Genomic DNA, 26,353 nt, shown 5'->3' with positions numbered 1-26,353 from the left:
AATATAAGAGTAGCCTTAAGTAGCTCTGAAATTTAACTCAGATTAAATTACTGAATAGCTGATATTCTGTAATAAGGTCATACACCCCCAAAGTAATGTGATCCTAATGCATCCAGTACTTCTCAGTGGGTTAATTGATAACCCCTGCATTCATACAAAGTGTAGCAATGTATGTTTATAGGTTGTAAATGCTGATATTGGGGGGGGGGGCTGGGTGGCTCAATTGGTTAAGCGTCCGACTCTTGATTTCAGCTCAGGTCATGATCTCACAGTTTATGGGTTTGAGCCCTGCTTCGGGCAGTGTGCTGACAACATAGAGCCTGCTTAGGATTCGTGCTCTCTCTCCCTCTCTCTATTCCCTCCCTCACACGGTCTCTGTCTCTAAATGAATAAATAAATAAATAAAGATTGATATTCATAAAAGGAAATTTGTATTATCAGTAAGACTGGGACAGTGTAGATAAAATAAAAGAACATTTCCTAGATATCTGAGCAAAAGTCAAAAATTTGAAATTAGTTCCAGCAGTGAATATACTAGACAACTGGTAGAGGACCAAGTATAGGGAAGTTTAAAGTATAGGATAGTTTGAAGGTGTGGGCCGTCAGCATCCCTGGGGTTTGGGGGAAGAAAACAGATGCAATAGCCTCTCTCTGATAATGATAATAGCTCTCATTTAGTGAACAATTTTTACGTGCCACATGCTGTAATGATCACTTTGGATCTGTTTCCTCATACAATTCTTAGGAACCCCAAGAAAATAACTTCTCATCTTCATTTTCCAAATAAGGAAACAAAGTCTCTGAGAAGTTAAGTGTCATGTCTGAGTTCACAAAGCCAGTGAGAGATTTTTAGGGTTCTCCAGAGAAACAGAGCAATAGGATGTATGTGACTCTATATATTCCAGTTTACAATCTCAAAACACTAGTCACCTTTCAGAAAATGGCTTGAAGTCCCATGCCATCAGTCTTCCAGAAATTGAGAGGCCATAGAAAGGAGCATAGCTATTGGGAAATGGGAGTGGACAGAAGTGAGAGCTGAACCAGCAGGAAGAGTACTAATATTAAGCTAGACAGAAACACTGTGGGGCTCATGCCCAGAGCTGAGATGTTGCTGAAGTCTGGCTCAGGAATAAGCTATTGGTGGATGAGAAGGACATAAACCTGGAGAGGTGGTGATTTTCTACTCCCAGCCATCTACCCCCCAAAAACCCATAATAAAAGGAAATACTTTTTTTATGTTTATTTTTGAGGGAGAGAAGATAGAGAGAGAGCATGAGCAAGGGAGGGGCAAAGGGGGAGGGAGACAGAGAATCTGAAACAGACTCTGTGCTGTCAGCACAAAGCCTGACGTGGAGCTTGAACCCATGAACCTTGAGATCATAATCTGAGCCCAAGTCAGATGCTCAACTGACTGACCTACCCAGGAGCCCCAGGAAAAATTTGACTCAGGTGAAAATAGGAGTATTATTTGCTTTATGAGTTTAATGTCTTTTTTAAAAATACTTTACAGTTGTGTGTATGTTGGGGGCCGGGGGAGTATACTGTGTATATTTGTATGGGTGCAGGTTTTTATTTCTTACATGATATTGATTTATCAAATAGTCATTGTCTGCATCCTTTACAGATCCTCAAACTTTATGCATGGGAACCCTCTTATAAAAAGAAGATTGTTGAAATTCGAGAACAGGAGTTAGAAGTTCAAAAATCAGCTGGGTATCTTGCTGTATTTTCTATGCTGACATTAACTTGCATTCCATTCTTGGTGAGTGTGTATAATATTTCCTGTTTTGATTTTCAAATTTGATCTGCAGATCACCTCCAAATTACCTGGACTTAAGGTGTCCAAAGTGGAGTCTTCTGTATCTGAAATAACATTTTCATGAAATGCAGTCGTTGATTTATGTAGATTAGAGAATGGAAGTTTTAAAGAAGAGGAAAGTATATGCATTCTCATTGGTCTGTATTTTTTACCTATAATACAATTTTGTTTCTTTACAAATTTCTCACAGATCGACCACTTGCCTTTCTATCCTTAAACAGTATAACCTGCATTTAAGAGTTTCATTTCAGGTATAAAATTCCTTGATTGGTGTGATTAAGCAAGACCCAAAGGCATACTATATGGAGTTGGGAAGGGAATGAAGAATTATTGAGTGCTTCTCCAGCATGCCAGACAAGTTAATAGAGGTTGCCTTGTTTCATTCTTGCAATGATAAGGCATTGCTTTTCTCATTTCACAATAGGAAATGAAAGTCCATTCTACTTTGGTAATATCCTCAAAGTTATAGGATTAATATTCGGAGGCAAATTGATATGAACTGAGGGTGTTCTCTTTCTGTCATACCATGTAAGTGTTGGGAATTCCATGTTATTTAAACTAGAATATAAAGTGCCTTGAGGTGTAAAGCGATGACTGAAAGCCAAAGGAAGACCAGACCACATAGAGCTGAAGCATCAATGTTAATCAAAGTTACCACTCCTGGTGGTGATGGGGGCCAGGGGAAGTTCCATATGTCTCCCTGGTTGGCAATTTTAAATATTATTATTTTTTATTTAGATAAATATATGAGTATTATGAAAATAAAAGTGATATTTACATTTGGAATTCTTTGGTAAAAATGTCCAAGAAGTATTTGCTTAAGATAAGTCCTATGTACATGATAGTCAGCATATTCTCATGCATATATGAACTTTTCTGCCCTTTCTAAATGACACTTACAAAAGTAAATATAAATGTTATGAGCCATGATTTATTCATACTTTCTTCAGTTAATTTTATGACTCACAGAAAGTATAATCATTACATATGAGTCCGGGTGTATACATATACCATTGGAAAATAAATTTACATAATACTCCATCTTAAAAAAAAAAGATGTACACATTTTATTTATTTTTTAATTTTTTTAAGTAAATTTCTTCTGAGAGAGAGAGAGAGATTGGACAGGGGAGAGACAGAGAGAGAGAGGGAGAGAGAGAAAGAGAATTCCCAACAGGCTCTACACAGACAGTGCATTAATACACATTTTAAATGGGAATAATTCCAGTAAGAACATGATATCTGAAAGAAGGGAATTGGGCCACATGGTCTCAAGGATGCCGTTTTCTAAGATACACAATTGTATTGTCTAAATATTATTTTATATTCTTCAGCAATCATACTGAATAGTACTGGATTTTGGTAAACAACAATAAAAAAGGTTTTAACATTTTTTCCCCTATTTTGGGGGACTTTAACTCATACTGTTGTTAGCACTGAATAATTGAAGGAAAGAACATGTCTGTATTTTTTAGGTGTCCCTGGCGACGTTTGGCATCTATTTCTTATTGGATGAAGGAAACTTTTTAACAGCCACTAAAGTGTTCACATCTATGTCTTTGTTTAATATTTTGAAGCTTCCTTTGTTTGATTTACCAATGGTGATCTCAGCTGTGGTCCAGGTACATCCAAAATATGCTTAAACCTTAGAAGAGTCATTCATTCATCTACTGAAGTCTGTGGTTTTGCACATTTTACTTCTGTGTCTTTTTTTAGTATTTATTTCACTTTTTGTTGTTGTTTTACACTGCCTTCAAAATTAATCTCCCCGAATTAATGAGTAATAGGGAACATTAACGAATCGAAGGAATCATGTTTTCTTTGCCTATGCTTTTCTCCTATCAAAATGGCTTTTAAGTGTTTCCATATAGGATATTGTTTTCATTGCTAAGTGTTAGTTTATTTTATTTAGCTTTTTATTTTTTATTTTTTTTAAATTTTTTTTTTAACGTTTATTTATTTTTTGAGACAGAGAGAGACAGAGCATGAACGGGGGAGGGTCAGAGAGAGGGAGACACAAAATCTGAAACAGGCTCCAGGCTCTGAGCTGTCAGCACAGAGCCCGACGCGGGGCTCGAACTCACGGACCGTGAGATCATGACCCGAGCCGAAGTCGGCCGCTCAACCGACTGAGCCACCCAGGCGCCCCTTATTTAGCTTTTTAAAAGGTAGTGTTAGACATAATGCCATCAAAAGTCTCATTTTATGTTTTCAGTTGAAAAAATATTTTGCTAGATGCTTTGTATGGAACTTGATATGAATGTTTCTCCAGGGTTCAGCAACATTTCATCTGTACTGAAGGAATAAGACAGGGAAACAAGTGCACTGATAATGTCAGTCTGCCAACAAACCATGTATGAGGTATCTGCTTCAGCAGATCTTTATTGTAATCTCCAGTCACTGGGGGCTCTTTTAATATTATTATAATGAGTAGAAAGCTGCTAAAACCACAGGGAATGTGGAGAATGATTCCTTTGCGCTGAGATTTTGTGTTAAATTTTTTGAATGTCAGGTTTCGATTTTCTGGGTGGCCTCCATTGAATCCTCTTCCTCAAGTCTGAGTTCATAAGCAAAGTGAAGCTTTGCTAATTGGAACCAGCTCTTTAATCTATGAACTTTGCCTTTAAATTTTTATATGATTTGATGGGTGCCTGGGTGGCTCCATCTGTTAAGCATCTGACTTTGACTCAGGTCATGATCTCTCGGTTCGTGAGTTTGAGCCCTGGTTTAGGTGAGCTCAAGTCCCGCTTCTGGTGAGCCCCACCTCTCTCTCTCTCTCTTTCTCCACTCCCTCTCTGCCTCTCATGAGTTTCTCTCTGTCTGTCCCTCACTCACTTCTGCCCTCTCTCTTAAAAAAATTTTTTTTGTATTATTTAAGTAAATAGTAACTTATAGTTACTAATAGTAACTGTAATGGCAATAATTATATTAAATTATATTAATTATATTAAAATTATAATAGTAATAGTATATTATTTGAATAAATATATAGTGAATACCAAGTAATCCATTTTTGTTTTATCATACCTTTTCTGGTTGTTATTTTACTAATAATGACCAACAGAGGGCATAGAAGTACTATTGATGTGATGCTTCTAACAACTTGTTTTCATGGCATTCTGAAAAATGCCATTCTTAGAATAAATATTGTTTTGGTTTTGAAATTAGAATCTAGCTAAAGGTCTAGTATCTCAAAGTGTTCTCCAACTCCTAGTGATACACTACTGCCTTCACTAAATAAATATGGAGAACAGTTGTCAAAAGAAAGGAAAGGAAAGGAGAGGGAGAGGGAGGAGAGGGAGGAGAGGGGGGGAGAGGGAGGAGAGGGGGAAGAGGGAGAGAGAAAGGGAGGACAGGGAGGAGAGGGAGAGAAGAGGGAGAGGAGAGGGAGAGGAGAGGGAGAGAGAGAGGGAGAGGGAGAGGAGAGGGGAAAGGGGAAAGGGAGGGGGAAGGGGAAAGGGAAGGGGAAGGGGAAGGAAAGAGGAAAGGGGAAGGGGAAGAGGAAAGGAAAGGGGAAAGGAAAGAAAGGAAAGGAGGCATACCTATATGCCGCACTTGGTAAACAAAATGGTGGCCCAGTACATCTTATCCACTAACAATTGATATCTTCTAGCATAGTGTGAATAAAAACATACTAGAGATTTCATGTAAGTCAGTTTCAGGAAAACAAAATTGATTTTATTTATCCTAATTGTAGGTAAGCATTTTATAGCTTTTTTACTAAAACTAAATGTTATTATTGCCAAAACTATCATTTTATACTCAGAAGCAGAACTCATTGAACAATTCTGAAGTTGCTTTTGGAAACTAATCTTTCTATAATAATTAATGAATTAGTCATTATGGCTTTACTAGAGTGTTAAGGAGTAGTTTTTGTTTCTTTTTCTCATGCCTTCCTGCATATATGATGTTTGTTTTGGTCTTTGATCCTTGAAGCTGTTCTTTCTTTTTAGGAATTAAATTATTTATAAACATTAAAATAATTCAAACTATGCTAACTGAAAATTTATATCAATATCTTCCATTTGCATCAAATATTTTTAATCGTACTGTAGAGTCCCAACAAAATTTTTTTAGTTGAAGCTCTCCTTGACCCCCAAATAAATTCCATCTGTGTTTATTCTGATAGACAAGAATATCATTGGGTCGGTTGGAAGACTTTCTCAACACTGAGGAGCTTCTTCCTCAAAATATTGAAACAAACTACATAGGAGGTCAGCATTTTCTCTGCCTTCAATATTTATTTGACTTCTGGGTTGAAGGTAATTAGCTCTAAAATGCACCATTGTATTTATTTTTCTTCTCAGATCATGCCATTGGTTTTACAAATGCTTCCTTCTCCTGGGATAAAACAGGGATTCCAGTACTTAAAAAGTAAGTCATAATTTTGGAAAAATTAAAAACAAAAAATATTTTAGCATTGAATTCTATAATGTTCCATATTTTTATTTCTTGGAGTTTAAAAAAATTTTTTAATGTTTATTCATTTTTGAAAAGCAGAGAGAGACAGAGCATAAGCAGGGGTGGGGCAGAGAGAGTGGGGGACACAGAATCTGAAGCAAACTCCAGGCTCTGAGCTGTCAGCACAGAGCCCGATGCGGGGCTGAAACTCATGAACTGTGAGATCATGACCTGAGCTGGAGTCGGCTGGTCAACCGACTGAGCCACCCAGTTGCCCCATATTTCTTGGAGTTTTTAAAGCAGAAGATGAATACATTGAAATTTACAAAGCTTTTTATTTAAATCTCTCACAATACCTTTCATTTTTATAGTTTTTTTTTCCCTCTCTTGCTTTCTATTCATTTCCTCTGTTTCCTCTGTAGCATTTGTTGTTCGCAGTTTGAAAGGTTGGGTATTCATAGAATAGTGTAGTCTCATATGAATAGAAGCAATTTCAAGGATGATGCTCTAATTTATCTAGGAATATACATTGAAAACTGTAACAAGAACTTCCTATATCAACTCTCTCCTTTTCTTGTCATGCAGCTTGAACATAAAGATTCCAGAAGGAGCTTTAGTGGCTGTCATAGGGCAAGTTGGATCTGGAAAATCATCTGTGCTTTCTGCCATGCTTGGGGAAATGGAGAAACTTACAGGAGTTGTTCAAAGAAAGGTAGAGCCAACAATACATTCATTCTCTATCTCCTAGTGTAATAGGCCATAGCCAACACATGGTTAGTGTCCTAAGAATTTATCAAATCAAATTGAAGATGCAAGGATGTAATGGGCATTTCTAGTTTGTAACAAACATTTCAATTTCCACAAAAATTGATTAGCTATGGATGGCTTAGTAACAGCATTCTGTCCTCCAAATACTTTAGCAAATCATTTATGAATGCTTATGGTAATTGTTTGATGATATTAACTGAATTGCAACCAATTATAGAGAAACTAATGTGATTTATATTTTAATTTGATTTGCTTTCTAATTATCATCCATTGCAAAGTTCCCTAAGTAATTACAGCCACATTTCTAAGAAGTCTTGTAGTTGCTCATGGGTAGGATTTTTGACCTAGAAAAAAATCAGAAAAATAATAATATTAATAGCTTACTTTTAAATTTCAGCCCTTGGACTAGGGAGAGGACTACTCCAAGCCTTTTGTTCTATTCTTAAAGGTCAATAGGAATAAGAATTCAACAGGTTCTTAATCAGCTGTTTCTTTTTTGAAACATTAGACTATCTAATGAGTTTTTTCTTAGGTTTAACTAGCTCTTGGATAAAATACTAACCTAATACTAACCTACTCCTCACTTCTGATAAGATGGAGAAGTTCTATGGATGTGAGACCAGTTTCTTCACAGTTTTCTCTCTAGGAAGAATCAATTCCAACTCTTTTTTTTTTTTCTTCATAATATGTATTTCCTCATATCCTTTTATCTTTCCTGATTCCAGCCCTCCAATGAATAGTTCTACATTTATTATTCTCTCTCAGCATTACTGTTACTTATTTTAGGATCAACTATGATGTCTGGGACTTTTTCTGATACAATTATACTGAAATGAATACCCCTACTTTTTAACCTTAAGTATATTGTGTTTGTAACCCTGTGCTCTTCATAACAATTGCAGTCAGCCTTTTGTCTATAGTTGAAGATGATTGTACTATATCCTAGGCCAATGAGTGTCCTTTAAAAATATTGTGATTATCATATTGACTTTATTTTCATTTAGTCTCTTCAGCTATTTTTACCAAGCAATTATTGCACACATACTGTGTTCTTGATACTTAATAAAGCAAAATAAACACGAATATGACATACCCCTCTTTTTACAGAGTTCATAGTCCAGTGAGAGAGATACTAAAATTAATTATGACGAGTATTTAAATCAGACATAAACAAATGGATCAAAGTATAAAAAACAACAGATTCTGCCTTGAAGAGTTAGAAATATTAGAGAGGAGGTAGCCTTTTATTTGATCTTGAAAAATAATTAGAAATTAATCAAGATAACCACAATATCAATTTTGGGTTTCATCTAATGCTTTAATGTGCAAAGACTTAGCCTGGTTCTTGGCAGAGTCAGATAGCTCCCTGTGAATTTTAATGCTTATTGTTATCTTTACTATGATTGTTGAGACTCTCATGGTAAGATTTAAAGATTATTTCTGATACCTTTGAGGGTTTGAAATTAAGAAAATGTTCATGGTTATGCAAGAAACCATAACAATGCTGTTCCTAATTATAAAGCTGAGAGGAAACCCTTTGTTTAAATTAAGCTAAGCTTGTGGAAGAGAGCAGATATTGTCTGTCAGTATAGTTGGCCGCTTTGTCCTTCAGAAAGTTCTTTGGTCTGGAGCAGTGGCAGGACATGAGGTGTCATATATGAATTATTTCCCAAAACTTTTTTAATACTAAATTTATAACTATCATTCTTATTATCTCTGATTTAGTAATAATAATCATAACAATAGACGTGACACTTTGTGTTTACAAGGTGCTTTTGTGTTTTATCTTTCTGTTCCTCAAGGTTTCACATGAGAATTTTTTGAGGAATATCATGTTACAATGTTCAACCTCTGGTCTCCTGGTTCTCAGTATCAAAGGTTCACACCAGGCACTATTTATTCAGAGTATTCAGTGTTCGGTGTTGTTTGATGGAACATTACAGATTTGGAAGACCATTTTTGAATTAGCAAATCTTCTATTGTGGTTTTATTATTAAGAATAAAATGAAACAAAAACCCATTTTCATTTGTGTATAAAATTAAAATAATAGTATAAAAATTAAAGGAAAAACTTACATCTCTGTGAAAATGGATCAACTCTTCTGTAGTTCCAGTTATACCAGCACATCGAGTCTATACCTCTCAATGTAGTATTTAGTTTCTGTTTTATATTTTGTGCCATTTTTTGCTGTTCTTCAGCCTTTTTCTCCTGTGTTTTTCATCCTCTTTCCCCTTATCTTGCCAAATACATAGCAAGTGTTCAAAATCTTTATCACTTGAGAATTGATTTAGTATTATTCTAATTAAAGGTTATTCAAGAGCAATCACCTTTGTGTTCAAGATCAAGTTGGATCAGAATTACATTGTTTTGGATCAAAAGCCACTCCATGTCTTACATGCTGAAAAAAGAAGAATTAAAGTTAATCTTGGATCTTTAAAGTACCTGATAGAAATCAAAATGTTAATAGTTATATACATACGCATAAGTTCATAGGTCAAAAAGTACGTTCAGTGTTTTGCATTATTGTACAGCACATAGCAGTCAAAATAAATTCTTTAAAATCAATGTTTGGATAGAGTCCATGGGGTAGATTGAAAGGTAAGTCTCTAGTTCAAATACTGTGGGTCCTTTCTAAGAAAAGAAGGGTTAGTTAAAAGGATATTTTATGCAGCAGACTGTCATATATTCAGGAATCATTTTGAGATATAAAATCTTCAAAAAATAAACTTAGGAACAGTGAGTATGTGGAAGACACAGATGTGCCACCCAGATCCCCCTTCTAGGAAGGGCTTGCCTCCCAGCTGTGGGAATACATATAGCAAGCCAGCTCATTCAGGGTTGGCCTGGCTAAGGCCCCACTCCTGAAAGTCAGGCCAATTTAGCCTAACACAGAACAACTCTGATGGATAATACTCCTCTATGTCTCTCTGGGGGGTTGGTCAAAACCTTGTGGGATCTGTATCACAGTGTGACTTTTCCATCTACCCAATCCTCCTACCCTGTTTTCTTCCACAAGCATTGATCCCAAGTGAGCAACCTGTACTTCAGGCTTAGTGTTATGGGCCAAACCTCCCACCCCCAAATAGATATTTGGAAGTCCTAATCCCAAGAATGTGACTGTATTTGGAGAGAGGGTCTTTAAAGAGGCAATTAAATTAAAATAAGGTCAGTAGGGTGGGCCCTATTCCAATATGACTGATGTTCTTACAAGAAGAAATTAAGACACACATACTCACATGGAGAGAAGGCCATGTGAAAACTCAAGAAAGGAATCATCTACAAGCTAGAGATTTAGGCCTCAGGAGAAATCTTGCTGACAGCTTGTCAGACTTTTAGCCTCCAGAATTGTGAGAAAAGAAATTTCTGTTGTTTAAGCAACTTAGTCTGTGGTACCTTATAATGGCTGCTGGAGCTAATACACTCAGCCTCTACTTCCAGAAAACTCCACCAAAGACAGATAACTTTGATAGAAACTACAGAGAAAGTAAATAAAAAAAGCACAAAAGTAACTCATTTGAAAGGGCCTATAATAAACATATATAAAATTAAAATGCAAATAGGATATATTTATATTTAAGAAATAACCTAGTTCTGTAAAAATTCAGTTTAAAGTTAAAAGAAAACAAAACCATGGACTAAATATGTTTATGTTCCTTTAATGTGGTACATGCTATGTTTTTTCTTTTCCCTTGTTAGGAGTGTTTCTTTTATTTCTTTCCTTTTTAGGGTTCCGTGGCTTATGTTGCCCAGCAGGCCTGGATTCAGAATTGCATTTTACAAGAAAACATTCTCTTTGGCTCCACCATGCAGAAGCAATTTTATGAGCAAGTATTGGAAGCCTGTGCTCTCCTTCCTGATTTGGAGCAGTTACCAAATGGAGATCAAACTGAGATTGGAGAAAGAGTAAGGAAAATATAATTCATCACATGCAGGAATAGAATTCCATTCAGCCATGCTAATAAAATATTTATAGTCTTTTTTCTGAAGTCTTAAAGAGCTCTATACAACTGTAATTTTTAAAAATCATTACAGAATTTCTATGAAAGAGATGGCGATATTAAGGACAAATAATTATCTATAATTGACTATTTGGAAAACAGATTTAAAATCAGCAGGGAATGCTGTCGTTAGTGTCCACATGGGGGAACGAAAGCCTACCAACTGGATCATCAACACTTTGTTTTTAGCTGCTCCCATAATGCTGTTCACTGTCTAATGAGTGAATGATGTTTTGTGTTTTTCCTGTATCTCTTGTGCGCAAAGTCAAGCCTAGGACAGTAGCAACAGAGCACCAGTCTCCAGCGGTGGCACGGAGGCCAGGTTCTAAAAAGACTCAGACGATGCTGTCGTTAACGTGCCTTCTCCGTGTTTGCTCATTCTTGCTTAAGAGGATCTTGCTTCCCATATTCTTTGTTCTATTTTATTTTCATTGCGTTAATGAATAGTCATTACTCTGCCCAGTGTTTTGGAGTTTAAACAAAACAAAACAAGAGAGCATGAGCCAAAGTATGAACCCTGAGAGATTATCTCTGACCCGTGACTAAAATCTCCATTAATTAAACATGAATGCAAAAGCAGCCTCTGCCTGTGATTCATGTGTGCGGTGAAGATGGGTAAATGATCTTTACCAAGTGCTTTGAATTTCTGAAAAGAGAGTCAGCATAGTGTTGTTAGGTGTTTGTACCCCTGGCCCCAAGTTGTTTAATAGTACTGTTATATAAATTGATAAATAAAATAGAGAGCAAAAAGATAGAAAGTAGAAATATTTAAAATCTAGAATGAGGCAAAATTTACCTTTTAACGAGACTTATGTTGGCTTTGTTCATAGCCTGTTACATTGCAGATGTATTTTCTCAAGTTATTAAATAGATTTCATTTTTTTTCCACCACATCTGTGTTGTCGTTTTTTTGTTTTTTGTTTTTTGTTTTTGGTGTCTTTGCTATCCCTTGGCAAAATGACACCATAGCTAAAATGATGCAGAAATGTGACTTCTTCAAACTTGTTAATACATACTGAATATTATGCTGATAAAGCCAAACTCTAACAATATGAAATGTTGACGGTATGTAAGTAAAAAGAATTTAAAGAGGAAGAAAATGCAAAATGTGAAGTATATGTTAAATATAGGCATAAATGTCATCACCATATATAACTTACACTTTTTGTAATTAGATGTCTCCCAATCTGATGACATGCTTTAAAATAAACATGTAATTGACTATTTCAAAAGGAAATCGGTTTACAGCTGTTTATGAGACAACTAAGATAATGGATATAGAATTTTATTCATTTTTATTCATCTTTTCCTTTGGCATTCTTCAATTGACGACAAATATTTTTAAATCTATTATATGCCTGCTATGGGGTACATAATGGTGAGCAAGGGAACTGTCCCCCTACCTTTAAGAGATTTGCAATCCAGTGTATCTCTGCCAATGATATTATCAGTTGTCCTTATTAATATTTATTAATCACCTAGTGTCAGACACAATCTATGTGCTGGGAGTGTAAGGATAAACTAGATCATAGGCTTGTGAGGGAGACTGATGTGGGTATTGCCATTTCTGACAATGGGATGAGTAAACTGAGCATCGCAAGACAAGAATGGAAGGAACGAATCACTTTACTTGGAACAGTGGGTGGAAGATTGCTTTGGAAAAAGACTTCTTAGAGTGACTAGATTTTGAATTAAAAGGGAGGATATGGGCTCTAAGTAGAATGAACAGCTTGGGCCAGTCTGGCTGGCAGGCCACCTTCAGGTGAGGACAGTATCAGGAGAATGGTTGAAAGATGAGTTAACACCAGAACGTAATTATTGTAGATTTATACTAAGGAATTTGTTGTTGCTCCTGGATGATGGCAAATGAGATGTGGGCATCCCAGGTTTTTAAACAAAGTGATGACATAATCACAGGATATGCAATGATAAGGCAGAGGATGAATTAGAAGAGTGATTGGGGATAATAGCTAATGTTGATTGTGTCTGTACTTGGTGTTGGATTTGTTGTAAACTTGTAAGTTTTTTAAATTTTTTACAAATATCTTTTGTTTTTTTGTAATTTATTTATTGTAAATATCTTATTAAATGCTCATGACAAACCCATGAGTTGGGGGCTGTTATAATCACACACACACACACACACACACACACACACTCACACACACATATTATATTATTTTATATATATTTTTGCATGCCTGTCCCCCCTGCTAAACTGTGACCTCCTCATGATAGAGGCTCAGTTTCATTATCTTTGAATCCCAAGTGTTATCTAGCACCCAGAATATGATTATACAAAGGAGGTATTTGTTGAGTAGGCACAAGATGAGAAAGGCAAAAAAGCAATGGCATTTTACAATTAGAGGTAACTGGCTAAGTTCTGTGCTGCAAGGAAAGCTTTTAAGCCAGATCTGTAAACACTAAATATAAAATAAATCAAGTAAATTGGGCCTGGCCCCATAATTCTCTATACAGGGCTGTACATGTCAACTTTAATTCTCACATGGAATGATGGATATTCCTTATTTCTTGCTTCTTAGAGTTGTACTTTTGCCAACAAGACTTGTAGTAATCTTTCTACAGAATAAAATAGGACATGATGATTACTGCTTTAGTAATTTAGCTATTATTCTCAATTTTCTATGTGTCAATTTAAAAATGATCACTGGTGTCAGTATATGGTTAGCAGCCAAAAATCTTATTTAATATATCAGAGGCATGACTTTTCAGAGTTAGGGGATTGGAAATTCTTTTCTCCTTAATTGTTAGTATCTACTTTTGAGAGTAAGCAATTAAGAGAAAGCAGATATATCTGTTAATTTGCACAAGTTAGTAGCACTTGGAAATAGCAGATGGGGGCTAGGCCTTTGTATTTTGGAATAAAGAAAGGTTTGAGGGTTAATCTTGAATTGTCATCTGTCCATGCTGCAGAAGAGAAATTGGATGTCACTCTATGTGCTTTGAGATTTACCCATTTTTGGTCATGGTTTTTCTCCTGCTCCATTTTCAGGGTGTGAATATAAGTGGGGGCCAGAAGCATCGAGTGAGTCTGGCCAGAGCTGTGTATAGCGGGGCTGACATCTACCTCCTGGATGATCCCTTTTCTGCAGTTGATGTCCATATTGGAAAGCAACTTTTTGAAAAAGTGATTGGGTCCTCGGGTATTTTGAAAAACAAGGTAGCCATAGTGTCATTTATGCTTTGAGAGGATAAAGGGAAGATAATCTGCATCGCAGTGTGCCTAAAATTCCAGTATTTTGTTCATTTGTTGAAGCAAAGTAGTGAAATTTTACGTGAAAGGGGGGTATTACATTAATCTTTTTACAGACAAATTTTCATGAATATTTTTTGAAGTTTTATTTACAAGTTTACTGTGACAACAATTTATGTGCTTGTTACCTTATAGACTGATACCACACTCTAAAGGGGATTTGTATGTCAAAATGAGTTGTTTTTAGTTTATTTGATTTTTTTGAAAAATGGTATTTTCATACATAGCAATTTCATAGAAAGTATTATTTTACTTTACTTAAAATTATGGTATTATTAATATAGCAATAACAATTCAGTTCTCTTGTGAAAGGGCCAAGAAGAAGGGTATTAATATTTACTGAGTGCATTCCATGTCTGACACTAAATTAGTTCATTTAGTTCTTAAACCAAGTCTCTGAATAGGTATTAACATTATTCCTGTTTTACCTCTGAAGGAACTTGTAGTTCAAAATAGTTTGATATAGGTTGCTTAGCTTAAGAAGAGCAGAGATTTTAATAACATTTAGAATTGTTGAATTATTATGTTATGCACCAGAAACTAACATAATATTGTGTGTCAACTGTACTTTATTCTTTTTTAATTTTTTAAAAATTGTAAATGTTTATTTGAGAGAGAGAGAGAGAGATGGAGTGCGAGCTAGGGAAGGGACAGAGAAAGGTGGGGGACAGAGGATCCGAAGGGGGGCTCTGTACTGACACCAGAGAGGCTGATGTGGGGCTCACATACACAAAACTTGAGATCATGACCTGAGCCAAAGGTGATGCTTAACAAACTGAGCCACCCAGGTGCCCTCAACTGTACTTTAATTAAAAAAAAAAAAAAGAACAGATTTTAAAAAGTCTGTCTGACCACAAAGCCATACTCATTCCTTCATAATATGCATTTATGGATTTGTTAATATAAGCACTCTGGAAACATTAAATAAATGCGTAAAATGGTAAAGTGTGTATCTAAGTAAATAATAGATAAATACCTTACTTATCAAAATTAACCCAAGATAAAAACTTATGGTTCAATCCTATGTGTGTGTGTACAGTAATATGGAAAGATTTAAAAATAAATAATATGAATTATGACTGTAATCACTTTATTGTAATCCTATAGGGCCTTTAAAAAACTAAGCCATGGATGACAGATATGAAATTTTTAAATTTGTTATCAAATTGATTCATTTTTAATGAATGAAGAATCCCTGAACCAATGGGTTAAAAACGTTTGCAGTCCAGGGCACCTGGGTGGCTCAGTTGGTTAAGCGTCCGACTTTGGCTCAGGTCATGATCTTAGGGTTCCTGGGTTTGAGCCCCATGTTGGGCTTTGTGCTGACAGCTCAGAACCTGGAACCTGCTTTGGATTCTGTGTCTCCCTCTCTCTCTGGCCCTCTCCCCCTCGTTTTCTGTCTGTCTCTCTCTTTCTCAAAAATAAATAAACATTTTGCAATCCTTTTTTTTTGGTCTAGCAGCATATAATCATTCATTGTGAAATATATAAATGCTGCCTTAAACTGATACCAACCAACAATTACACTCTTAAATAGTAAAAAAAAAAAAAAAAAAAAAAAAAGAAAGAAAGAAAAAGAAAGTAAGAAAGACTACAGCTTTCTTTAAAATAGATTATTTTTGGGGCGCCTGGGTGGCTCAGTCGGTCAAGTGTCCGACTTCGGCTCAGGTCATGATCTCGCGGTCCGTGAGTTCGAGCCCCGCGTCGGGCTCTGTGCTGACAGCTCAGAGCCTGGAGCCTGCTTCAGATTCTGTGTCTCCCTCTCTCTCTGACCCTCCCCCGTTCATGCTCTGTCTCTCTCTGTCTCAAAAATAAATAAACGTTAAAAAAATTTAAAAAATTAAAAAAATAGATTATTTTTGCCATTTTTTACTATAATGCAAGAAATAAAACACTCTGTTTTTCAGACTCGTGTTTTAGTGACACACAACCTCACACTTCTACCACAGATGGATTTGATTGTTGTAATGGAGAGTGGCAGAGTTGCACAAATGGGAACATACCAGGAGCTGCTGTCTAAAACCAGAAACCTCACACATTTGCTTCAGGCCTTCAGTGAACAAGAAAAAGGTGCGACACAATGAAAAATAAGCCTAAGATGTAGCGTGCCTACCCATTCTGAAAGTCCATTAATTGTGTGATTTCTTACAATGCATTTTTCTTTATTCATCCTGCTTAAGTCAGGAATTGGGCACCTTCCTTTCTCTAGAAAGGAAACAAATACATTGGAACACATCAGCTAAAAATTAACCTCATTTATGATTTTTAAGCAAAATGTCATGCCCCAAGATCTGTTTGTTCATCTATGAAATGAGAGATTAGATGATTTATAAGCTCTACTGCAGGTCTAGAATATAATGGGTCTAAACATTCTACTTTCTTTTAAATTAAGAACAGGGAGCATAAATCTATGTCAAGTAAATAATAAATATTTTAAATGTATTGTTGCATGTTGAGGGAGAGAAAAAAAAAGAAGGGAAATGATATTTGTCTAACTTTTATTATGAATTAACAATTGAGTTTACTAGTTTTTCTTACTATACTCCTAGCATTTTAACTTAAGATTCATAAATGTTTATGTAAATAAAGTGGTTTGATCTTTACCTAATTAAGGCACAGGGATGTTTGAAATCAAGCATTCAAGGGGTCCATTATTTCCCATCTCTGAAAGTTTAATGCACATCATCTTTTTCTAGCTAGATGGTTTCTTATGTAGACCACTATGATCATTGTCCTGTAACTTCCCAGAATACTACTGAAAAATTACTATAAAATCAGTTAACTATTTCATAATTTTGGGGTAACAGAAGAAATATTGAGCTATGCTTTGTATTTTCTATATGAACTGGGTAGCCACTAATTCACTTTACATTGTGCCTAATTATAAACGTCATAAAAATGTGTAACCAGTTTATAACAAGATCAGTGCAATTTATTATTTGAATGTTGTGAAATTAAAAAACAAAGCAATTTTGCTGATGTGTTTCCTTTTTGGACCGCAGCAAATACCGATTAGTTATGCACCACTGTTTTTCTATACCTCATCTTTATTCTTTCTCAAATTCAAATATTCTATTTGCAGGTGCATTCTGAAATATCTGATGCATCATCAGATGGCTGTGGTCATTCTTAATAAAAGAAGTACCTCCTATTCTCTTAATGGCTAGCGATTTTGGAAATGATCTCTTACTTGGTCAGGCTCAGTAATAATTTATATTTAGTATATGTATAGGAAAGAGATGTCTGTGAATGTCTCCAAGACTAGAATGAGAATGTGGTCTGTCATTTTTTTTTTCTTTTCTCAGCACTTAGGTAGTCTCATGCAAGGGAGATTACAGGTACTCAGTAGCTGTTAAGCAGGCAAATCTGCCGGAAGTATGTCTCCTCAGGAATTAATGGGATGATTTAGAATGCTATGAACCAGTGTATTTTTCATGTGGCCATTTATTTTAAAGGCCACATGAAATATAAGTTATATTATTTTGGAAAATAGAGCTCTAAAAGCAGACAATAACTTCAATGTTCCATATTTAATTCACCATAAAATATGAACAGTGTTTCTTTTGAAAGTTGTGGAATTTGCTCTTGTTTAAAACTCCATTTTTGGAAACAAAAATCATGCCCTTTCTGTATTTCTGTATACCTTCTTAAGTATATGAATCCTCTATGGTAACAAGTGAAAACAGTATTATTCTTGAAGCAGGGCTGACATTAATAGATGTCACTGCCTTACCACCAGAAATGTGCCAGAGTTAGAAAAATGTAAATTGAACTTTTTTTTTTCTTAATGACTGCAGTGTTGTGTCTTCTCTGTTAAAATTCAGGAAGGTGATGAATAGAGTTATTTTTTGCATTAAAAATATAATACATTTTAAAATGAATATTTCTAGGACTTTGATTTTTTGGATGCTGAATAAAAATGTAAAATGAAGGCTTTTTAAAAGCAGTCATCAAATTCCTTTACCCATGATGATACTAGATGTTAGATAGATATTTGTAAAAGGTCAGCTATGTATAGTGCAATTCCCTTAGGGGCCACACAGAGCAAGGCAAAAGTAGTTATTGATGACATAAAACACCCCACTAAACAATAGCTTCAAACCAGGTTACATTCAGTGTCAAGTTCTTACAGTGCTGCCCTTAGACATGGGCCAATGTGACCCAGTACTATGCTCCATGCTTTAGAGAGTCCCTGTTTCAGACTTTCCTAGCTGGTTCTCTGACCAAGAGCCCAAGGGATTATTGTGCCCATGAAGGGTCCCCTTCTGATATTCTACCTTTTTTATTGTTTGTATTTTTAAACATTTTTTTTAAATTTTATTTATTTATTTTTGAGAGACAGAGAGAGTGTGCAGGGGAGGGGAAGAGGGAGAGAGGAAGAAAGAAAATCCCAACAGGCTCTACACCACCAACATGGAGCCTGATGCGGGGCTCAAACCCATGAACCATGAGATCATGACCCAAGCTGAAATCAAGAGTTGGATGCTCAAATGACTGAACCAGCCAGGTGACCCCTCATCTTCTACTTTTTTTTCTACTGTTCTGGGTATTTGGGGTTCCAGAATTCTCTGTCGAGATGACATAAACTTGCTCCTCAGTTCTGCCCTCCCAAAGGCAGGCTGATCTACTGGCATTTGCCACTCTTTGGCTTGAGGAATTTTTTTTCTTTCTCGGAAGGGTTAGGGTGAGTACAGCCTAGACATGTAGCCTGAAGTGTCTGCCCACAGACATGGTTCAGGATGGGGCCAGGGTAGGAGAGAAGGGGACAGGAACCTTGACTGAGGCCATGTCACCCAGAACTTCCATGTTTTCCAGAGGAACTCTTAGGGTTCCAAATACTCTCACATGGACCTTGCCTTGAATATGGTTGGGGAGGTGGATTGCTAAGGATAAACAATAGAACATATTTGTGAGTCTGTTAGTTCAATCTGTAACTATTAAATAATTAGCAATATGGCATGTGGGGCCTTCATTTATACTCTTGCCCTGGTTCCCACCAATGTGAGATGCAGCCTTGTCCCTGTGGGGCATTTCTTTTTTTAATATGCATAAGTAGTAGGGAAAACCCAAACTATATCTGAGAGCATTTTTGTTGGGATTTAGAGGAAAAAGATTGTCTGGACAGGTAGTAAAATTTAAGAGATATGATCCTTAGTTTGAAAATACTCTGTGATCTGTCATTTATTTAACTTATCTTCTTTGATCTTGAGTCTCTTCAAGAATTCTTTTAAAAAGAACACAGTCCTTCCATTTTAAAATTTGTGTTAACTTATATGACACCAGAGTGGGAGTAAATGTAAGCACAACCTGGTGGAAACAACACTGGGCCAGTTAACTAACCACCTAACTAGGTGAATCTTCATAAATATGACTTAACTCTTCTGGTTCTTTCCATTTATAAAATATGGAACTTGAACTAGATCCACTTTTCCTGGTGGCTGATGTGGAATTGAACAGTACAGGTTTTTATCACTCCTTTGCCCTCAAAACTGCTTATGACTCAGCTGCTTTTTCTCCTTTTCTTATCATCCTCAATCTTGCTATTGGGGTTGAGGACAGATAACTTAAAAAAAGTAATTTTACAGTATGATCTGGGTTTGGATACATCAGACCTTTAAGAATCCACCCAGCTCTGAAAAGTCTATAAATCTCACCTTTTGGAAATATTATTAGAGAATCAATCAGAAGTAAAAAGAAAGGTCAATGAAGAAAGATATGAGGACTAATGATTAATTTACATGGAATCTCATGTCTCAGAGAGATAGTTGATGTAAGTCAGATTCTTCCATTAAGGGCTATTTGATATTTATTTCTAGAAATAAGAAAACATAGAATTCATATAAGATGTTGTAGAAATTCCCAACTTCAGTTTCTATCTTTTAAAAATGAGAAGTCTGAAATTCAAGGAGTTTAGGTATCATACTGTAAAAAAAGACAAAACCCAGCCAAGTTCTGAGATGTTTCCCTTCAGATTCAGGTTCAGATAACTCGAACCTCTCAGTGTTGTAGTTCTAGATGTGACACTTGTTTCTGTGACTTGCTTAACTTCTCTGTGCCTCAGTCTTTTTATCCCCAAGATAAAGGGATAATTATACTATCTTCCTCATAGGGATACTCTTGAGAATTAAGGGAAAAATTTATATATATATATGATTTAGAATAGTGCCTGCCACATAGGAAGTTAGTATTAGTGATATTAGTAAGAAGATGACAGAGATTTGGGGGACTTACCATTGTGTTTCATCAATAATCTTCACAATAATCACAATTTTCTGTAAGACTTCATTAAATTACACTTTTCCTTTAAAGACTAAAGTCATATTCCTCTTGGGCAAATAACTAGCCCTTCTGTGGAAGATCCAAAACAAGTTAGAACTCTAATTTCCAAAAAAATAATTTCTGTGGACTTATTCATTATGACATCTCAGTTTTTATGAAGATATTACAAGATATTTCAGGCAAAGGGGAAATTATGGGGCAAGTGAAAGGACTCCCTATATTCCTGTGGATCCAGAACACAAAAATTTCTTCAACTGGTATAATCTTTCACCAAATTTCTCACTATTTAATGCATTGTTTGCTTATATGTATATAAAAGCACTCACCATCTTCCTCTCCAGCTCATGCTTTAAAGCGAGTCAGTGTAATCAACTCCAGAACTATACTGAAAGACCAAATCTTGGAGCAAAATGATAGGTGAGTATTAGGATGATACCAAGCTCACTGGGATTATGGACTAATTACAATTTTTTAAACATTTAAAATGCATCCTTTATAAAGGATCTACACATTATAATGGCTACAAAAGTACTTAGTGGTTTCCAAATTTTGAACTATAGGTTAGATGGATGTGTCTCAGTTTTTAAGTGAGATGGATGTGACTTAGTTTGGGGAAGATATGCTCATTAGACTCTCAGTAACTTCTAGACAAATTCTAGTAGAAGAGTTGTGTGTGTGTGTGTGCACTAAAAATATCTCCAACCTATAGCATTCATATGCACTGCTGATGTAAATGGGAAAATAAGCTTGAGACATGAAAATTCTACAATGGACTGGGATGATTATCAGGCCAGGATATGTAACCTAGAAATACAGACTTGGTGTAGGAATTGAAGAATCTGTTTGCTAAGACAAAAGGAAGGAAAGAAGGAAGGAAGAAGGAGAGGGAGAAAAGTGGGGAAGGAGGTATGAAGGGAAACAGGGAAGGAGGAAGTGAAAGAAGGATGGGAGAAAGTGAGAGAGAAAGAAAAATAATACAACGTTGACCCTGATTGGATTTTGTTATATTACACTTCTTTTTTTGTAAGTTTCCAAAATGAGCAGTAATTGAAGCTTATTATCCTAATCTGTTATTTGCTCCAAATTTCCCCACAGCAGTTGCAAATAGGAGCCTGAAAGAAGAAAAAGAAATAATAGGAATAAAAAGATTAAAAAGTCGGTGCCAGAATTATAAGGAGCGGTCACTCAGGAAGATTGCTAAAATGGAGAATTGGAATGGATTATAGGGAAGCAAGCACTTTGGGATCCAGTAGCTTAGAAATTTGTAGATTTGACTTTCAATTAAAAAAATGGACCTTAAAATAAATGGAATTTATTTATTTATTTTGAAAAGCGTGGATATCCCTAAGGATGTGTGGATGATGTGAACATTACAGGTTTCAGTTTTGCCTCCGTGACAGATTCAGCTGACTCAATAGATCAACTAAATCATTCTCCCAGATATTATGGCTTGCTCACCCAACCTCTGTAGGTCTTGTTCCAATGTTACCTTATGAATGAAGACTTTAGGTTTAGTCACCCTATTTTAACATAATACTTCCTCCCCTTTCCTGGCTTAATTTTTTTCCCCATAATTCTTATTAATTTTCAGTATACTGGAAAACTTACTTACTTTTATTTTGTCTTTCATTTCTAGGTTTTAAGCTGTAGGACAGCAGAAATTTTTGTCTATTTGTTCATTGCTTTATTGCCATCTAAACAAGTTTCAACTAAACCCTGAGTAGCATATAAGCTGATGTTCAATAAATATTTTGTTGGATGGATGAATAAGTAACTGAAGTCTGAAAGAACACTCAGTGATTTTAATCCATCATTTGTTCTATGTTATTTTTTTGAGCATTATAACAATAGCTTTCATTTAAATGAGTGCCAGTTTTTAAGCATCCCTAAGAGAAGCAAATCCAGGAGCACTGAACCAGACTTTGAAATTTATGTGCTGTAGGATCTACACATCTCTGATCATTAGGAGAATTTTCACCTGTGTGTAGTTTCACTGGCAGCCAAATTGTAACTGGTTTAAAAGCTTAAAACTTAAAAATCTATAAGGATTGTTGTAAACTTAATCATACCCTTCTCTCTATAATAAATCAATTTCTCTTATTTATAAAATCACTGTCAGTCATAATATCTAAATTGAACCCCTCATAGTTTTTGTGAGTCACCTTTGGGAAATTTCTACTTAAAATAAGAATCCCAACCCCCATAAAAATACACTTACAGAATTGATTTCTAAACATTTCTCAAGTTGTGGAGACCCAAACTGAAGCCAGCATTCCGAAACTTCCTTCTCCAGTAATGAGTACATTGAGAAGATGGCCTCAACTCCAGTATGTCATATTCTTATCAACACAGCCCACTGTCAAGCTTCCTTTTTAATGACTGTGATAAAAATGTCATTGAAGGTCCATAAATTCCCCCATGCTAATCTTTTCTTGTTTGTCACCATAGTAATTAAATCATTTTTTATTTTGTGTTTGAGAGACCAGAGGCCTATTTTAATTTTTCCAAAATATGTGCATGTTTGGCTACTGCCTATGTATTTCCTAGTTTATTATTTTCTGTGCTACTTCCCATTCTTGCTTTCATTTTTTTTTTTTATCTGCTTTATTACTATTTGGTAAGATAATATTACATGGAGAAAATTTCCTGACTTTTCAACCTAATTTTCTATTTTTAAGAATTACCCAAATTTCCATTAGTGCAGCATTAAGATAGACTAGGGGTTGGAAGATACACAGAGGCAGGAACTATACAACAGCAAGAAACTCTCTACAATGGAATGTACAGAGAGAGAATACAGTGAGTCTTCTTCATGGAAGAATTCATGGGGATAATGGCTAATTGCCCATCGGGAGGTAGGTGAAAAGGAAGGGAGTTGGACTAAACAATGTCTGAGAATCCCTCCCCCCGCTGAAATTTAAGGCTTAGAATCATTTTCTGATGTTAATTCAGATTTCTAATAGGGACTAAAATAATTTGAACTGTCTCCACATTTTTTTTCACTTTTTGGTTTAAAGTTACCTGGTATATATTAATTATTTTTTTTTAAATATTCCTTAATATCTTCCACAAATAAATTAAATTAGGAGTGTTATTTCAGTACCTAGACTGCCCCCTTTCTGTCTTTCATGTCAGACTCTTTTCATCACTTTAATCCTCCCATGCACATTCCAGACTTTGCAACTGCATGCTCAGTTCAAGAATAATGGTTTCAGTATGTTAATTCTATATCTTTTATACAAAAATATGCAGACGGGTATTGTGCCAACTTTCCTGAGGGTTTCTGAAGGACAACACGAAACTCATTTTTAAAACTTCTCTACCAGCAAAATAATTTGCTCTTTTAAAATTCAGATAGAATCTGTTATTCACAACAAAGTGCCCCGAACTAAGTGCAGTATTTTGTGGAAAAAGAATAAATAACATTGTAGTCTGGAAAAGCAATACCCTCCTGTATAGTGTCCAATAAATTCTTGGTCTTTGTTAGTTGTGTCTAATTACGATGCTTTAATTCCCTTTTAACAGTTGGGTTTCACAGCATTTTATATCCAGCTACATTAAGAATTAATTTTTTGGCTTGATACCAATGCCAAATTTGCTTATCCAAACAGAAGCCATGCCAAGGGCTTGAAAGATGATGACAGTAATTAACCCAAATCATATACCAGGAGTTGTTCCAATGAAAGTGTCTGTTAAATAGTGTATCTTTTCCTGATGGTGAAGCTGATTGTACGGAGGCCATGTATTGCAACATCCCACAGAATGTTTCTTGACACTAGAGCCAGAGACAGAAAGGGAAGAGCCACCGGACTGATCAAATAAAGCCTTTCTTATTCTGGTAAATAACATGGGAAATGGGGAGAAATGAGGGCACATAACTCAGTTCAGTATTTCTAGAGGTCAGTTCAATATTAGATAAATGACCTAGAACTTGGCATACTTCACGCTTCTATGTCCCTACAAGGGACAATGACAGATAGGTGAAAAGCATGACCATTGCAGCAAAAAAGTAGGAAAAAACTGCAGCCACTCTAACTACTGATTTTGTTATGTAAATCTTAATATAGTAAAGTGATAAAATATATCATCATAATATAAAATATAATGCTGTTATAGAATAATATTTTAGGTTCATTATATACTGAGCTACAAAGACCATGTATAAAATGGTTTAAAAATTAAAAATCTGTTTTAGAACAACATTTGTATTGTGATACTACACACATGTAGGGAAAAGACTGGTAATATTCACAAGCACTTCAGCACCGAATATCTCTGGAGCATAGGATTATGAATGTTCCTTCTCCTGCTTCTCTCCCTCCTCTGTTTTCCTTCCTCCTTTGCCATTACTTTTCTTCATGCTGTTAGACATTTTCCAAATGTTTCTCCAATAATACAGTTCTAGAGGAATTGACATGCACTTGGTGATTGGTTAGAAATGTGCCAAGATTAAGACAGAGGAAGTATTTGTAGCTCTTTACAAAGCCAAGGAAAGCTTTAAAGAAGGTAGGAAAATAACTGATTCAATTTAGGGTGGTGTAGAGATAAACAAGCAATGAGATGAATTGGATGTCGAATAAGCATTTTACTGTATAGATCTGGAGCTCAGGGAAGAAGTATGGACTAGAACAATCAATCTGAGAGTCACCCACAAGGAAGAAAGTTTTTGAAACTGTGGGAGTGAATGAGATTTCTCAGGAGAGTGTGGAGCATACAAAGGCAATACAGCTGGCCCTTGAACAATGTGAGGGGTTGGGGGCACCGACTCCCCATGCCGTTGAAAATCTGAGTGTAACTTTTGACTCTGCAAAAGCTTAAGTACTAATAACCTACTGTTGCTGAGAAGCCTTGCTGATAGCAAACAGTCAATTAACACATATTTTGTGTGTATTAACTGAGTCCCAGGCAAACCTATTATTTCTCTCTATTCCCTTCGATATGCAGCCTGTACTCCATGATTACCATCTCATCCAAACGATGGCAATAATGTGAAGTCTCAGGCTTTGCTTTCTTTCCATTAAACCTTCATGTTAGAACTCACATGTCAGTGCTCATCACACTTGCTTCAAAAGATCATACAGCTGTATAAATTGGTTCCACCATGAATTAACACCTTTCCTCCACCTGGGCTCTTAATAGTGCCTAGAAATTCTTCCATGACTCTCAGAAGGGGCCCCACATCTTACTTGATGGAGAAAGTAAGGGCAGACAGGAAAGTCAGTCACCAGATCTCTACATTTATCTCCATCTCTACACAGCCTTTTATAGTTCTCTCCTACAGCAAACAAAGGAAATTCTTTATTAATATCCAAGAATAGCCAGATGATCTGAATTCCATTCTGTCCCATTTACTCAAAACACTTTTATTTTTTGTTTATTTATTTTGAGAGAGACAGAGAAAGACAATGTGAGCGAGGAAAGGGCAGAGAGGGACGGAGGGAGTGGGAGAGGGAGAGAGGGAGAGGGAAAGGGAGAGAGAGAGGGAGAGAGAGAGAGAATCCCAAGCAGGCTCTATAGTCAGCATGGAGCCTGACACAGGACTCCATCTCATGAACAGTGAGATCACAACCTGAGCTGAAAGCAAGAGTTGGATATGTTGTATTATGTACTGTATTCTTACAATAAGATAAGCTAGAGAAAAGAAAATATTATTGAGTAAATCAAAAAGAAAAGAGAATACATTTATAGTACTGTATGTATATTTATTGAAAAAAATCTACATATAACTGTACCTGTGCACTTCTAGCCTGTGTGGTTCAAGGGTAGACTGTAATGACTAGATCTGAACCTAAGGAAAAATGAACATTAAATGG

General features: G+C 35.8%; 1 protein-coding gene across 8 annotated transcripts in view; it reads left to right on the top strand.

Annotated features, from left to right (window-relative positions):
* Positions 1 to 26,353, top strand: part of LOC132683859 (multidrug resistance-associated protein 1-like) — an 88,140-nt gene that overhangs the window by 33,153 nt on the left and 28,634 nt on the right. For 6 of the 8 annotated variants that reach the window (XM_078452885.1, XM_078452887.1, XM_078452881.1 and 3 more), the window contains 9 exons: positions 1,625 to 1,762; positions 3,295 to 3,441; positions 5,949 to 6,033; positions 6,127 to 6,193; positions 6,806 to 6,932; positions 10,716 to 10,892; positions 14,001 to 14,168; positions 16,169 to 16,331; positions 20,882 to 20,957. In XM_078452885.1, coding sequence (XP_078309011.1) covers positions 1,625 to 1,762; positions 3,295 to 3,441; positions 5,949 to 6,033; positions 6,127 to 6,193; positions 6,806 to 6,932; positions 10,716 to 10,892; positions 14,001 to 14,168; positions 16,169 to 16,331; positions 20,882 to 20,957 — 1,148 coding nt within the window. The remainder of the gene's footprint in view (positions 1 to 1,624; positions 1,763 to 3,294; positions 3,442 to 5,948; positions 6,034 to 6,126; positions 6,194 to 6,805; positions 6,933 to 10,715; positions 10,893 to 14,000; positions 14,169 to 16,168; positions 16,332 to 20,881; positions 20,958 to 26,353) is intronic. The other 2 variants (XM_078452886.1, XM_078452884.1) reach the window with 2 other exon arrangements.

This window comes from Panthera onca, chromosome C2 (assembly GCF_046562875.1).
Source record: "Panthera onca isolate mPanOnc1 chromosome C2, mPanOnc1 haplotype 2, whole genome shotgun sequence".
Classification (NCBI taxonomy): domain Eukaryota; kingdom Metazoa; phylum Chordata; class Mammalia; order Carnivora; family Felidae; genus Panthera; species Panthera onca.
This window is presented reverse-complemented; position numbering and strand designations above follow the sequence as displayed.